Genomic DNA, 13,464 nt, shown 5'->3' on the forward strand with positions numbered 1-13,464 from the left:
GAACCAGTCCCTTTATCGGTCCAAATCCACGAAGACGGTATCTCCTCGGCCACAAAGACGGTATATCCTCGGCCACCAAGACGGCTGCGGAGGATACGGAAGTCAGGCCTATCCTCTTGGCATCGGTTCTGGGAGCGATTCATCTGTTATCAGGACTTATTTACACGTCGGGCAAGAAAGTGAATATCGTAATCTTACAAAGTGTCTGGGAAGCGGCTCCGGCAGTTAATCACCCTAGCTAGACAACTTATGTTTGTTGAATTAAGCGATGCTGACAGTACATCATGATCTCATGCACTCGGGCCTCCACTCAGGTATCAATTAGTATCCGAATCTCAAATCCAACTTTTACCTTTCCACAATCTATCGCGCTCGCGCCGGTCAAGTTGATTAATCATCTTATGTCGACAAGATTTATACCAGTCAAAATTCCCTGTTTTCGTGATACATCCATCTTGCAACATTTGGCGATAACTTGGACTGATTGATCGATTACCCCCCTCGGCGAATCGTACTCTTCTACATCATTGTCAGGATCTTCTTCGACGAAAGCACGCTCACGGCATAGGATTGTTTGTTGGTCAACGATTGCTCATACCTACAAATCATACTCGCAAATACTATGGGTTTCCGCAAGAGTCGCTTGATGGTTGCAGGAGCAATCAGTGCCTTCTTCGGTCTCAGTCTTCTTGCTACTCGATCCAACGTCAACGTCATCGGTGACCTTGCGGACGCACCAGGGCTCCCCCTCGCCGCAGGACGAGACTATGTCCATCTCGCAGATGATACCATTAGCCAAAAGAAACATGACATGCGGCTCCTCTCAAGTATTCGGAACCCAAAAGGCTTCTATAACTCAATAGATGTTGGGAAGTCAGAATTCAATATCCTGAATCCAACAATTCTGGAACTACCAAGTGGAAGTGAGCATGAGTTCCTAGTCATAGCAAGGTTTCCTCTCGTCGAGACAGAAATCAATGGCCGGAAATATCGGCTTTCACGCCAAGTTGCCGTGTTCGCCAACATGACGTACAATGCACTTCAGCGGCCTATGCTCACCGCGTGCAAATGGTCCAAGCGGTTAGGTGACCAATATGCTGGGCCTGACCATCATTGTAAGAACGAACCCATCTTAGACCAACATATTGGACCTGAGGACATGAAACTATTCTGGACACGGAGTGGTGCACCACTGCTTATATTCACCTTACAATCTAAACACGAAATTCTCTGTCAGGGCATGTTCCTACTCGATGCACGCGTTGCTGTGCCTGAGCTCACAAGAATACTTGGCGGCCACGCTCGTCTCATGCCAGCAATTCAATTGAAGACCCCGACAAGAATACGTCGTATGGTCCCACCAGGGTATGAAAACGACTCACGTTATCAGCGCGACAAAAACTGGGCACCTTTTCAGTCGCCTTTCGACAAGAACGATAACGAGCACTTTTTCGTTGTAGAACCCGGCCGAGTGTTTCGGTGGACAATGGACAACGAGATAGTCGAGGATGTAGGTGCGAGTTCCATTTCAGCAGTAGAAGAGCCGTATCCCCCTTGGGTTGGATCTTCGACTTGGCATAGCATCGAGAAGACGTGTTTACACGATGTCATGATGGCAGACAAACTCGTACACCAATCGACGCCAATGCTTTTCCTGACGCTTTGCAACCGTGGAAAGTGCGAGCCCCATGAGGACAACACGGTAATGCTGGCTATGGTACATCGCCGCTACGAGCACTACTCGGTCCATCCCCATATCTCCTATGACCGACGCATAGTTGTTTACGCTGCCGCACCACCTTATAGGATGCTAAGTGTAAGCAAAAAACTTTATTACCTAGGAGAAACCGACGAAAGTTTTATATGGACTGGAAGTATGGTGTATTTCTTTAACCATACAAATGTCATCTCAAACAGGAGCCATGGATTCCTAGACGACGAGATCTGGCTCGGTTTTGGGATCACAGATTTAGCAGCAGGGTGGTTAGATGTCGAAGCAAGAGATTTAGTTCAAGACCACAATATGTGTCAGGGTGCGCCGTATAATTACAGAAAAAACCTAAAGAAAAATTCCTTACTATAGAAAGACAGCACGTATACATACACTAAAGCAAATATGCTATCTACTGAATCTCTCCTTAATACGAGCATAATCAAACATGCGTCCGGTGCATGTTCGTGGTTCTGTGCCGCGCTGCTCCCGTATTGCTCCTATATTACTCTCAGGACGTCTTCTACTATCCATCATATCCTCTTCGTACCAAAAAGAACAAAGGAGAAGCAAATGTCTGCGTTGCAAGCCTTGACCTATATCACCGTCAAGGTTTATTGTACTGTCCACCCAAGTCCACACCACCAAGAAAACGATTATCACAACAATAAATGTCTGCTGCTGTCGCGCGCCGCGCTTTTGTCAACTGGGATTTGTATACCATTTGCTTAACACTTTGATACCTAAAACACAATTCAGATGATGGATGTCGCCCTCCTGCTCACGCGACTATGAAAACGGATCATGGCTGGAGCGCTGTGCTGCGCTCCTCTTTTTCGCTCACATGATGTCACGTTGTTCACTGTGGTTCTACTTCCCGTCCAAAAGGGAACAAGAAACCACGCATGTGTGCGGCTTGGTGCCGCATTACTCTTATGTTACTCTCAAGATATCTTGTATCAGCCACTCATCTCCTGAATCCTCCTCAAACTGAAACAAAACGGCGTTCAATCGACCTCATGTTTGCTTCTCTGCGCTGCTCAGCTCCTACTCACACTAAAATCTCAGCCATTTTTTTGCGATCTCAAACCCAAACCAAAGAGATCCAGTATCGGATCTATGTGTGTGGTTTTGTGTCGCGCTGCTCCTGTGTTACTCAGGTACTCTCAAGATCTCATGTCATGCACTGAAACCCTACTCTCGTCGAAAGGACTATGTCAAGCCATCATGGCTGCGGGGCTGTGTATTTGTCACTCTCGGAATCATGTGCCACACCAAACTTTTACTCTTACTGAAACCTCGGAAGGATCAGCTTATACTTGCTGCTGTCCGGCGTTAGTTTGCTCCTTCACCTGCCACATTCGGTATCCGCGCGAAATCGAAGTTTCCTGCACCAAAGAACGGCACTTGTCCTTGATGATCGAAAAGATGATGATTCCGATGCATGTCTGCCGCGGTACTGCTGCGGCTCCTTTGGAATATGTTCTACTGCCTTGTCGATCGAATTTTCTCCCAACGAAGTACTGAAAGCCAGCATGAGCAACTCATGTCTGTGGGTGCGTCTTTGTGTCGCTCTGAACCCGTACTCGAAAAGAGTGAGTCTTCAGGGTATGGCCTGGAGGCGCGCTGCGCTTCTGTTCTGCTGGCACCCGCCATCTTACAATCTTCCTCTGCTGAATAACAGCATAACTGGATTGGCAGTTCCTAGATGTCTGCTACGGTGCTGCTCTGCTCGATCCTCACTCTTGAAGTCCTTATGCTAATGGAGTCACTCGAATGCTGAGATCCCCCTCCAGCCGAAATTGACTGGAAAACAGCTAATGTCTGCTTCTCTGGGTTATTCTGCTCCTTGCCGCCCTCAGATTATCACCCCTGTCTGCCGCAATCCTATCCTACTGGGTAAGCCACAAGCTTTTCATGTCTGCGGTTCTGTGCTACTCTGCTCCAAATTAGCACTCTTGAAGTGTCATTCCATACACTGAAATTCGACTCCCAGGTACTGAAAAGCTGGACGGAGTAATGCATGTTTGCTGCTGTGCTGGGCTCCTTCTCCTTCCTCATTCTCGGTATCCCACCTCTGGCTAAAGCTACCGAACCGGCCATCGATGTCTGTTTCACTACCCTTAGAGTATCTTACTATCGACTCCACTCCTCCTTTCAAAAGAAAACCCTTTGACTGAAAACGTGGAAACAACGATGGATGTCTCCAGCCCTGGCCTGCCTTGCTCTGCCTACCTCTTTATGTGTACACCATCGAAATCAGAACATCGTTAAACCATGGCGTGAGGGCATGTTGCTTATCTATCCTCCTGGTCTCCTACTGAAGACCCTACACGCATTGCATATGTCTGCTTTTCTGTGCTGGTCCGTTCTACTTTGTCACTCTGCAAACACTCGGAACCATTTCCATGACCAAACATGGTGTGCTGGCGCTGTCTCAATTTTTCTACATCGACCAAAATCTCTCAATCGAAAAAGAAGGCATAAGCGACTTTGATGTGGAGGGCTGCAGCTGCTAGTGTGTCACGCAGCTGCTTTATTACCCAAGCACTCTCGAACTGCTTTCTATCCAACTGTCTGTCACATCTACTTCCTCCCGAAACGGCCTGAAATACTTCTGATGGCTGCTTCCCTGTGCGGTGCTAGCCTGCTTCAGTACCACGTATGCTCTCAAATTCAGTGCGATGGCCCAAGATGGCGTGGTGGCGGGCTGCTTTCCTGTTCTCCTATGGGACCAGACATCAAATTTCAATTTGCATCACTATCAAAAATATGAAATCAACGAGCCAGAACCTGTACCTCTGTTCATTAGAAGTCTCTTGCTCGAAAATTGCTTTTCGTCATCGGCATAAAATTGCACTTTCCGTATCTACATGGCTGTCGGTTTCCTGCTCTGCCCTCCTCCAAGTCTTGCCAAATCAGTTTGCAAGACAAGACTCTTGCGGTGCATTGACCTTCTCTGCTATAACCCATTCCTTTCTAGAATCCGCCTGCCGGCTTTTAGTCTGGCTCTTGCTATCTCTGAAACACCATTACCGCCGCCGCATGGGTGTGGCTGTTTCTATTGACCTTTGAATTACCCACGTCCTTTTACCAATGTCATAGACGCCATTCGTATGCTCTTCTGCGTCCCGTTTCGAAATCAAGATCTGTCCCCAAAAAACTGGATGCGAACACGCCAGCAGTCTGTTGACGTGCCGTCCTTCTCCTTTCATCCGCATGAAATTCCAAATGGCAGAACAGATGGCATGGGTGTTACTGTTACCGCTGGTTTTTCTACCCTCCCGAAATGAAGTTCCTGGCGGTAAATGGTGTGCTGCTTTTCTTTGTTTTTCTCGAAATCAGCCTTTCGAAATTCACGCCTCAAATTTCCTTCCCTACTCTCTTTCAGAAATATTGGACTTTCCTTCCATGACTGCCGCTGTTATTGTTGCCCCTGCCGTTCCGGTCGTCAGCTGCTGCTCTTGCTCTAAGCACCTCCGTATTCTCGAAGTTCAATCTGCCTAACGCCATGGCCTTTCATTTCACTGCGGCCCTGGTCCATATCCTTCTCAAAATACCGAGGACATGCAGTAGTGGGTCCTCTTGAAATTAGTTTGCAAAACGGCTATGATGCTTGCTGTGAGGACTTATCCACTCCTCTAAAAGAACCCAGTCGGATTTCCAAGGTTTGTGCACAAGGTTTGTACAAACCACAGATTTCATGGCAATTGCCGTATACCGCTGGCCATCCCTGATCCTATAAATACCTTGCACACTCTCAAAAAAGTCTTTTCTTTCGCCATGGGGTGGGGGGCTGCTGTGCTGTATGCCGCTCTCGATATCGACGTCTTGAACATTCACAGAGCACCTGGTATGGCCTACTGCTCTTCTCTGCTCTTCTCAAAGTCACACAAGGTTGACACATTACAGCACAAGATCTGACCTGAAATTTGTCCCCTAAAGTTCACCGAAAACTTCAACGCTTATTCTATTATTACGTAGGCGTCGCTATATCCGCCTGGTTCGCTCCGTGCCTGTGCAACTTGCACCGCTTTGAACCACCACATTTTTCACGTCATGGCCTGGCCTGCTCTAGTTCTCTCTTACTAAATGTCGCTCGAGACATCAATCTCACGAAGTTCTATGTTGAACATATATATTTACCAACCACTGCCCTCTTCTTTCTTATTTCTTACACTTATACGCGAAACACACATATAAATTGTCGAGTTGGCCACTAAACATGGACTCAACTCTCACACTTCTCCTGTTCTAGCTCTGCTTTTCTCGAATCTTTCCTCTCAAACTTTACATGTCTGAACTGGAACCTTGCAGATAGATGGCCTGGTGCCATTGCCATTGTCTGCTGCCTAAAGCGAATGACTTTCGGAAGCGATGCTTTGCTGTTCGACGAGCTATTCCCGGCCAAAGAGGCAGATTTCCTCCTCCCATTCATGACGCAGAAGCCAAAGGCGGTCTTGCTCTGCGGCGACACCAAGCAACTTGGACCGGTCATCTTTTCCCGGCTATCAAGTCCGTATGGACTGCAGAACCACTGGAACGACACATGGCGGTATACCCTTCTCGTCCTGTTGTGCAGCTGATTCGCAACTACCGCAGCCATCCTGAGATTGTCGACGCCACCTCCAAGCTCATCTACCATGGAAAGATGGTGTCGGGCCACCCAGCTGGGAAGTTTCCTGCGGACGATGATGCTGACCGCTTGTTTGACGTTGAGATACACCGAATGCTCAACGGCATGTTCAAGAATACATGGGAACATGCAGCCAGCCATAGTCACGGTGCACTGTGGTTCCTTGACTTGAAAGACACTTTCAGCAACGAGTCATCTGGAGAGATGATCTGGAACCCAACCGGAGCAGCAGCAGTGATCCAGCTTGCCCTCGCCCTGCACAACGCTGGCATTCACGAGGAGAAGACCACCATCATCAGCATGTACTCATTTCAGACTGTTAAAATACAGCAAGCCCTCTTATTCCTAGGTCGCAATATCCAAGCACGTACAGTCGACAGCTTCCAGGGTGCAGAGAACGTTGTCGTTATCGTGCACTTCTCTGCAGCGTTCGAGAACAGACAGGTTCCCTTGGGCATGCTGCAGATATGCGGAGGCTTAACGTTGCTATCACCCGGGCCCAGCAGATCTACATTGTTGCAGGCAATGCATCGTTCTGGCAAGAGCGCGTCCACATCTGCCAGCATGATAAGCAGCCTCATTACGATATTCCCACGGATCAACATGGAAACAAGCGCTTTCCTGTCAAAAAGGGCACCAATCCGCTGCTGGGACTTGTCAGCCACGTTCGGAACAGTCTATCACAGGTCATAAAGTGGGATCAGGCCCGTGTTGCCATTGACGATATCTGGACTCAGATAGAGTATGCGGCCACCACAGCTGCTAACCAGCAGCTAGTGCTTCAGCAGCTAGTACTTTGATGAGTTGGAAGGTCCTTGTAGTGTATCAAATCAGAAATTGGAGGTAGATTTATCGAACACTGTAGCACTACATCTTTGCCATACTTTCTGCGATAGCTTTCATCTCCTGACGACGTGCCTCTTTCGCCTTAGCCTCCTCTTTCTCTTTCAACTGCTTCCTCTCCTCCTTCTCCTGTCGCAGACTCTCCACTGCCTCTCCTTTTTCTTTCATGAGCTGATCGATCTTCGCCGTTGTCTCCCTTCTCAGCTTCTCCACCTCCTCCAACTCTGCCGTCAGCTTCTTCAACTCGTCCTGTTTCTCTTTCATCTTCTGGGCTTGATCCGTCTTGTCCGTAGCGAGCTTGACGTTCTCCTGCTTCAACTGCTCCACCTCAGACTGCAGGCTTCTCACATCAGCGGTAGATGTAGCGAGTTCTTCAGCCTTGGCTGCAAGATGCTCGCGTGCAACCACTTCAGCCTCTCGCGCAGATGTTGCCTTCATGTTGGCTAACTGCAGCTGGGTACTGTGAGCGATCTTGTTGATGCGATCCACGTTTTCAGCATGGGAGAGCTTTTGTGTCGCGATGGCGAGGTCGAGCTGGAGTTTCTCGATTTGGCCACTGGCTTCAGCTCCACCGCCTTGGATTGACTCGGCCCTGAGAGAGACGCGCGATTCGAGGCCCATTTTGATATCTCGCAAGCTGGTGATGATCTGCTCCTGGCTCTGGGTGAGGCGGTCGAAGTTGGCTTGCTGTGTCTCGGCGATGGGCGAAATCGAGGCCATTGACCTTATCAGCGCGCTATTGTTGCTGTTGGCCTCGTCAAGTTGCGTCTTGAGGTGATCTATCTCAGCACGCAAGCCCAAAATCTCAGCACTTAAGCTAGCTGTGGTGGTGGCAGTCTGGGAGGAGGCCCCGGATTCTGACGTGCGGGCACGCTTCTTGCTATTCCTCGCGTCTCTGGGCGCACTGGAAGACACAGTGGGAGGCAATTGTGGTGAATCCGTTGGAGGGGCGGCGTTGGCAGGGTTGGCGGCGGCGGCGTGTTGGCGACGAGTAGAGACCATGTTGACCTGTGTGAAGTCAGCGTGTGCTTTAGAGGCCGTATTGAAAAAATTGAAATGCGCGTTCTCGTCGCTAGTTCGAGGTGGGTGGAAAGATGCCGCTACGGTTGTAAGAGTCGAGGGGTGGCTGCTTATATACCTGACCGGTGAAGTGAGCCCAACACTGCAGTGACGTCTTTGGCAGGAACAAACAACTCAAATTGACTGTCATGTACATCCATACAATCCCTCCTTCGCCACTCTCTTTGCAGCTTATGCATCTGTTGGAATTGCTGCTCCATGGTAAAGAACGTGCTCAGATTCGATGTCGACGTCGTTTCCTCCAGCTGCCCGATCTTCGCAATCCTGTCGTCGACTAGACTGCACAGGCTTTCCACCTCAACATTGACCTGGCTTGGTGATGCTGTATTTAATTATCTAGTGGCTGAAGTTGTTTTCTTGTTATCCCGGGCGTCTCTCGCAGCTTTTGCAGCATATTCTGTAGTGAGCTCAAGCTCCGCGCGTTCGTGTTCAACAGAGCCATTTTGTTTGCCAACCCTGCCTGCTACATCAAGTCATACTATGGACATGCTGGAGACTAATCATACAGACTATGTATCCAGTGAGGCTCGAGACAGTCCTGGCTGTGTGGCTGACAATCGTGCCTGCCTCCATCGTGACTTCCTCACGGAGCTCGGCGGACGCCCACAGATATATGAAGCCTCAAAACTCCCCCATTGCCCGTTTTTCTTCCTCCACAGCCATCTTTGCATCCTCCTCATCTCGTGACGGGAACGCATTTTTAATTTTTTTCCAACACAAATGAACTGCGCTGACGCTCGCCTAGGCACCTGACAACCTCCACGATGCCGCCCAACGCCGATCCCGCCACCGCTGCTCCCGCTGGCCTCCCTAAACTGGCCTCACTCAACGCGGAACTGTACGCACGTACTACCGAGGAGTGCTCTGACGACGTTACGAATCTCTGCGATAACTTCGAGGAGATGGTTCGCACCCGTAACCACCACATCGAGTACTATCAAGAACAGGTCAAAGCTCATCAGGACTACCTCCAGCAGTCGCGTGAAAACTTCACCAACATGTACTAGCAGCTGGACGATATCTACAACGACAGCATCGCTCACATGCAAGCCAACTTTGACCGGTCTCTCCAACTCCACGAGTCAAATTCGCGCCGCAGTGACAACAACATTGCTACTGCCCACGCTCAAGTCGCACGTCTGGAGGTTGACGTCGACTTTAAGCAGCGAAGGGGGGAGGGTGCCCGCAACGTGGAGGCAAATTTGCGAGCTGCTGTGAAGGAGCCTGACGACAAGCTGGCGCTGCTTTGACAAAAGCTCACAGACACGCTTGCGGTCAACAACACCCTCCGCAACGAGAACAGCCAATACTTTGGCGACAAAGTTTGGCTCCGGAGCCAGGTCGTGGCAAAGCTGGCCACCATTGACCGAGACGTCCAGAACACACTTGCAGTCGTCAACGCCTCCCACCACATCATCGACCGCAACGTGCACCGCGCTGTAGCCACCGTCAACAACAACATCCAGGGCCTCGACCGCAACTACGCTGAGGGCCTCGAGCGTGCTGAGAACGCCGACATCCGTCAACGCAGCCAACTCAGGAAGGCGGTTGGAGAAGAGTTCAGGTCAATGCAGAGCGTGTTCTCCGTCAACCTCCAGCCCCCGCCTGCTCGTCCTGCTGCTGTCCTCCCTCCTGCTTCGGATGCTCTTGCTCCTCCTGCGCTGCCTCCTATGCCGACACCTGCCAGCCAGCCAGTCCCCAGGCTTGACCAAGGGCCCCAAGCCGTTGCAGACCTCCGCACGCACGTGTCCGCCCGCGTTAACGGCGTCACAATTCCCTTTGCCAACCTGTCCGCCGACGTCTGAGCTGCTCTGGAGGTATTGTTCGTGACCCAGCAGAACGGCGACAGCTGGCACTCGAAGCTGGTCCCGCGGGCGAAGTGCATGGAGTGTCGCGGCGACTACCGCTGCTACCTGTCAAGGGGCGACCCCAACTTTGCATGTAGCCGATGTGTCTCCAAGAAGCTGTATTGTTTCCGCATGCTGCCCAATCAAGCTGTGGGCCTGTTTCCGCTGCGGCCTGAAGATATGCCGGTTGGCACGACCGCGGATGACCAGGAGTTCTGGCGGCTCCGGGATGGTTTCAAGCGCAAGTCGTTCAAGCAGTACGACTCAAAGAGCTTGCGCAAGAAGTTGAGGGTGGGGGATGCGTCGGTTGATGACTCTGAGGCATAACTGTACATAGTAATACATCGGACTCGCTTCAGCCAATGATAGGCGTCCTGTGAAGACCCGTAAATTGTTTCACTGTGCAATCGTGTGGCGGAAGTGTTCTAGTATTAACGCAGGCGCGTCACTTCATGTCTTCAACGGTGCAGCCATACTGTGGTGAGGCTTCTTTCGTACACGTTCATTTACTGACCTATCCCTTTGCGACGGATCCTTGTATTATAAAATACTGAGTAGGTGAAATTTGGAAAGGTCCAAGTCTCCCACTTTAATGTGAAAGAGTAGCGCTACAGCTTCTATTGCAACTATAAGACCACCACCGCGCTTCCGATGGCTGAATGCATCTGAATGAATCACAGCAATCTTCGCGTCTACCAAGGTTGCTCTTCCAACTTTAGGCAGCCTTGAACTTCCATGTCTGCTTTGGAAAAGACCTTTGACATACCACATTCGGTGCTGCTGACAAGCATGTGTCTTTGCACTCACAGTAACAGCGACAGCTGTACAGCTGCGTTTCCCGGTGACGTTCTTACTTTGTTCTTCAACATGAATCATGCAATGCAGGTACCTCTGAATTGTCTTAGCGTCACGTATCCAGCCGTGCACAAGTCCAGGCACCTGCATTCTTCCATCTATCTGACAATCCCCTAAGGAAACATGCCGACATGACGAGACGACCAACATTTGTTTTGTAAGGAAGTTCCAAGAGGGAGTGCTGCCAAGGATCCCAGGTCTGTGCGACCGCCGTTGCTGCCTTCCTGAAGACTGCGCTAACTGTCTTAAGACGGCGCTACCACTCAGCGCCACCAGCCATCTGAGCGTCCTCCAACCTACGTATACACTAACAAAATATGGAGAGGCTACCGGCTGAGCTACAGACCGAGGTCTGCTCATACCTCTCGCGTGTTGACCTTCTCGCCCTTTCGCGCACCTGTGTCTCACTAGCTGCCTCCGCGAAGCCTTTCCTTTTCGAGACCCTCACATTTCACGGGGACGACCAAGTCAGCGATCAGCATGCTCTGCTTCGGATTCCCGTCGACTCGACTTACACAAACTTTACGAGACCTGTCGAGTTGGCCTCGTTGGAAACAACGATCGACAAGGCGATGAGGCTGGGCATATCAAAGTACGCCAAAACATTACAATACAGTCCGAAAGTCTATGTCGCCAGTATGTTGTCTTATGATCAGGTCTATATGAGTATGCTGAAGCGCTAGCGTAGATTTTTGGCCCCAGTATCGCGACTGGGTTGAAGAGCAGATCAATGTGGAGGTCAGCGAGAACGAAATGGACGACGGGTCCGATGCGTGGGACTCGGACGATGAATGGGGGTCCGTTGGGATTCGGCGGGCAGTAGAAGCAAGACGGAACAGGCCCGAAGCAGAACGCGAAGCGAGTTCAAAAGCGGAACTTTTTTGGGATGCCAAGGTTCTGGAGCAGGAGCAGAGGAATCATGCTAACCACGCTGCTCTGGTGCGTATGTTCAAGCAAATGCCTAAATTACACAGCCTGCAGGTCATGCAATGGGACTCCACACGTGAGCTTGAGGCACATGGAATAAAGGGACGCGTCGAGTATGTCACCACAACCCGGCACTGTCTCCGCTAACGCAAGTAGTGAGGAAGTTGTAGGCCAGTTCTCCGACTTTGATATCCTTAACGCACATCTCGAGACGCTGGGTAATGCGGTCCAGGAAGCTGGTATTCGCATCGAACACCTACTTCTTCCGACCGTGTCAGGGCGTGACATTGCCCGGACTCCGGCTGTGCAGCACCTGTTTGGCGCACTCACCTCTTTATCGTTAGACCTGTACCGCCCAGTAGAGATGCTTGCCAATTACAGTGGTGGTCCCGCATCCTTACGCACTCTCTTCCGTTGTGCTCGGAATACACTACGGAAGCTAGAGTTTAACAACTTCTTCCGTGTTCACTACCATCTCCCTGATAGGGGAGAACACTTGTTGGAAAACCTTTGGGGCGAAGATCCAGACAGTGAAACAGGCACCTTTGTTTTTCCCAGACTCGAGCATTTACAGTTTGGTACCCTGATACTCTATGCACCCTCGCTAATCAAATTTCTTCGAGTGCAGCCGGAGCTGAAGCGGGTAGTCTTTAGGTATGTTTATCTGGGTACGCTCGGTTATAGTTGGGCCGATGTTGCTGCCAATTTACCGTCTTCTTGTCGCTCCTTGTACATATCCGTTTGTGGAGGTCAGACAACGCCAAAAGTTCATCCTGACCCTGCACCCAATTCGGAACTGGCTTACAACCACATCGCGCCGTTTATAACGAATAGGCCCCCCATTCCAGCGTCATGCGGATGGCGTGTCAGCGAGACATACCTGGAGCGCGAGGCGAGCATTCAGGCAGGCAGGGAACTTAGCATACTGAAATGGCATCTGATGGCAGAAATCAGTAGGGCCAGTGTTGGCATGATGTCTTCCACTGGATTATCGCTCAATGAGCTGTTAGACAAGAAGATGGAGCTGAAAAAAAGGACCGCATCGGTGTTGGAGAAGCTCAAAGATGGCACCCTGATTCAGGACTGTGCGGAGTACGAGAGACTGTGATTCACGCACTGGACAGTCCAGGATGTACTTTTAGAGCCTCAAGTCTTCCTCGAAATCCAAAAATACTATTGAAGCGGCCGCACAAAGGGAAAGTAAGATGGATTGTGACACGAACCCGTAGGCTTGTACCGGGAGGATAGGTGGCTCACCGCATATCTGCCATTCACTAATCACCTTTTTGAACATTCGCTGTCCACCATCATGTATTGCGTAATTACTGATCAAAATGTCAATTCAGATCAAGGCGGCCATACGTGTGGCCGAGCAGATGTTGCACAATGTGCATGTGGTCCGAACAACTATAGTATCACTAATCTCTGAGACATCACTAATCTCCCATCGACCTCAAACTCCACACGACGATCAACGATCTGCATGTATGCAGCATTCTATAATATCTTGGAAGGTTTATTGCACAACTTGTGGCCTCAGCTTTGTCCTATCCAACATCGCTTTA

The 13,464-nt window shown here is 50.3% G+C and overlaps 5 protein-coding genes across 5 annotated transcripts; 4 read left to right on the forward strand and 1 right to left on the reverse strand.

The window, feature by feature from the left end:
- Positions 1–646: 646 nt before the first annotated feature.
- C7974DRAFT_309073 (uncharacterized protein) lies at positions 647–2,083 on the forward strand (the record flags this gene model as incomplete). Its single annotated transcript, XM_046138204.1, has 1 exon — positions 647–2,083. One exon carries the CDS (start codon positions 647–649, stop codon positions 2,081–2,083), a length of 1,437 nt encoding a protein of 478 aa, XP_045998541.1.
- A 3,949-nt stretch (positions 2,084–6,032) lies between these two features.
- On the forward strand, positions 6,033–7,040 carry C7974DRAFT_375812 (AAA domain-containing protein; the record flags this gene model as incomplete). The annotated part of the gene is made up of 1 exon (XM_046140237.1): positions 6,033–7,040. One exon carries the CDS (start codon positions 6,033–6,035, stop codon positions 7,038–7,040), a length of 1,008 nt encoding a protein of 335 aa, XP_045998542.1.
- A 174-nt stretch (positions 7,041–7,214) lies between these two features.
- On the reverse strand, positions 7,215–8,192 carry C7974DRAFT_412744 (uncharacterized protein; the record flags this gene model as incomplete). Its single annotated transcript, XM_046143671.1, has 1 exon — positions 7,215–8,192. The coding sequence occupies one exon, from the start codon at positions 8,190–8,192 to the stop codon at positions 7,215–7,217; it is 978 nt and encodes a 325-aa protein (XP_045998543.1).
- An 842-nt stretch (positions 8,193–9,034) lies between these two features.
- On the forward strand, positions 9,035–10,444 carry C7974DRAFT_412745 (uncharacterized protein; the record flags this gene model as incomplete). The annotated part of the gene is made up of 4 exons (XM_046143672.1): positions 9,035–9,217; positions 9,278–9,460; positions 9,527–10,059; positions 10,120–10,444. 4 exons carry the CDS (start codon positions 9,035–9,037, stop codon positions 10,442–10,444), a joined length of 1,224 nt encoding a protein of 407 aa, XP_045998544.1.
- Positions 10,445–11,263: 819 nt separating this feature from the next.
- On the forward strand, positions 11,264–12,740 carry C7974DRAFT_471837 (uncharacterized protein; the record flags this gene model as incomplete). Its single annotated transcript, XM_046146520.1, has 3 exons — positions 11,264–11,608; positions 11,661–12,012; positions 12,056–12,740. Coding segments are annotated over exons 1-3 (1,356 nt in total), but the record flags the coding sequence as incomplete, so codon positions are not given.
- Positions 12,741–13,464: the final 724 nt, after the last annotated feature.

Source organism: Boeremia exigua (genome assembly GCF_020726555.1).
Source record: "Boeremia exigua strain MPI-SDFR-AT-0100 chromosome Unknown C7974scaffold_5, whole genome shotgun sequence".
NCBI classification, from domain to species: domain Eukaryota; kingdom Fungi; phylum Ascomycota; class Dothideomycetes; order Pleosporales; family Didymellaceae; genus Boeremia; species Boeremia exigua.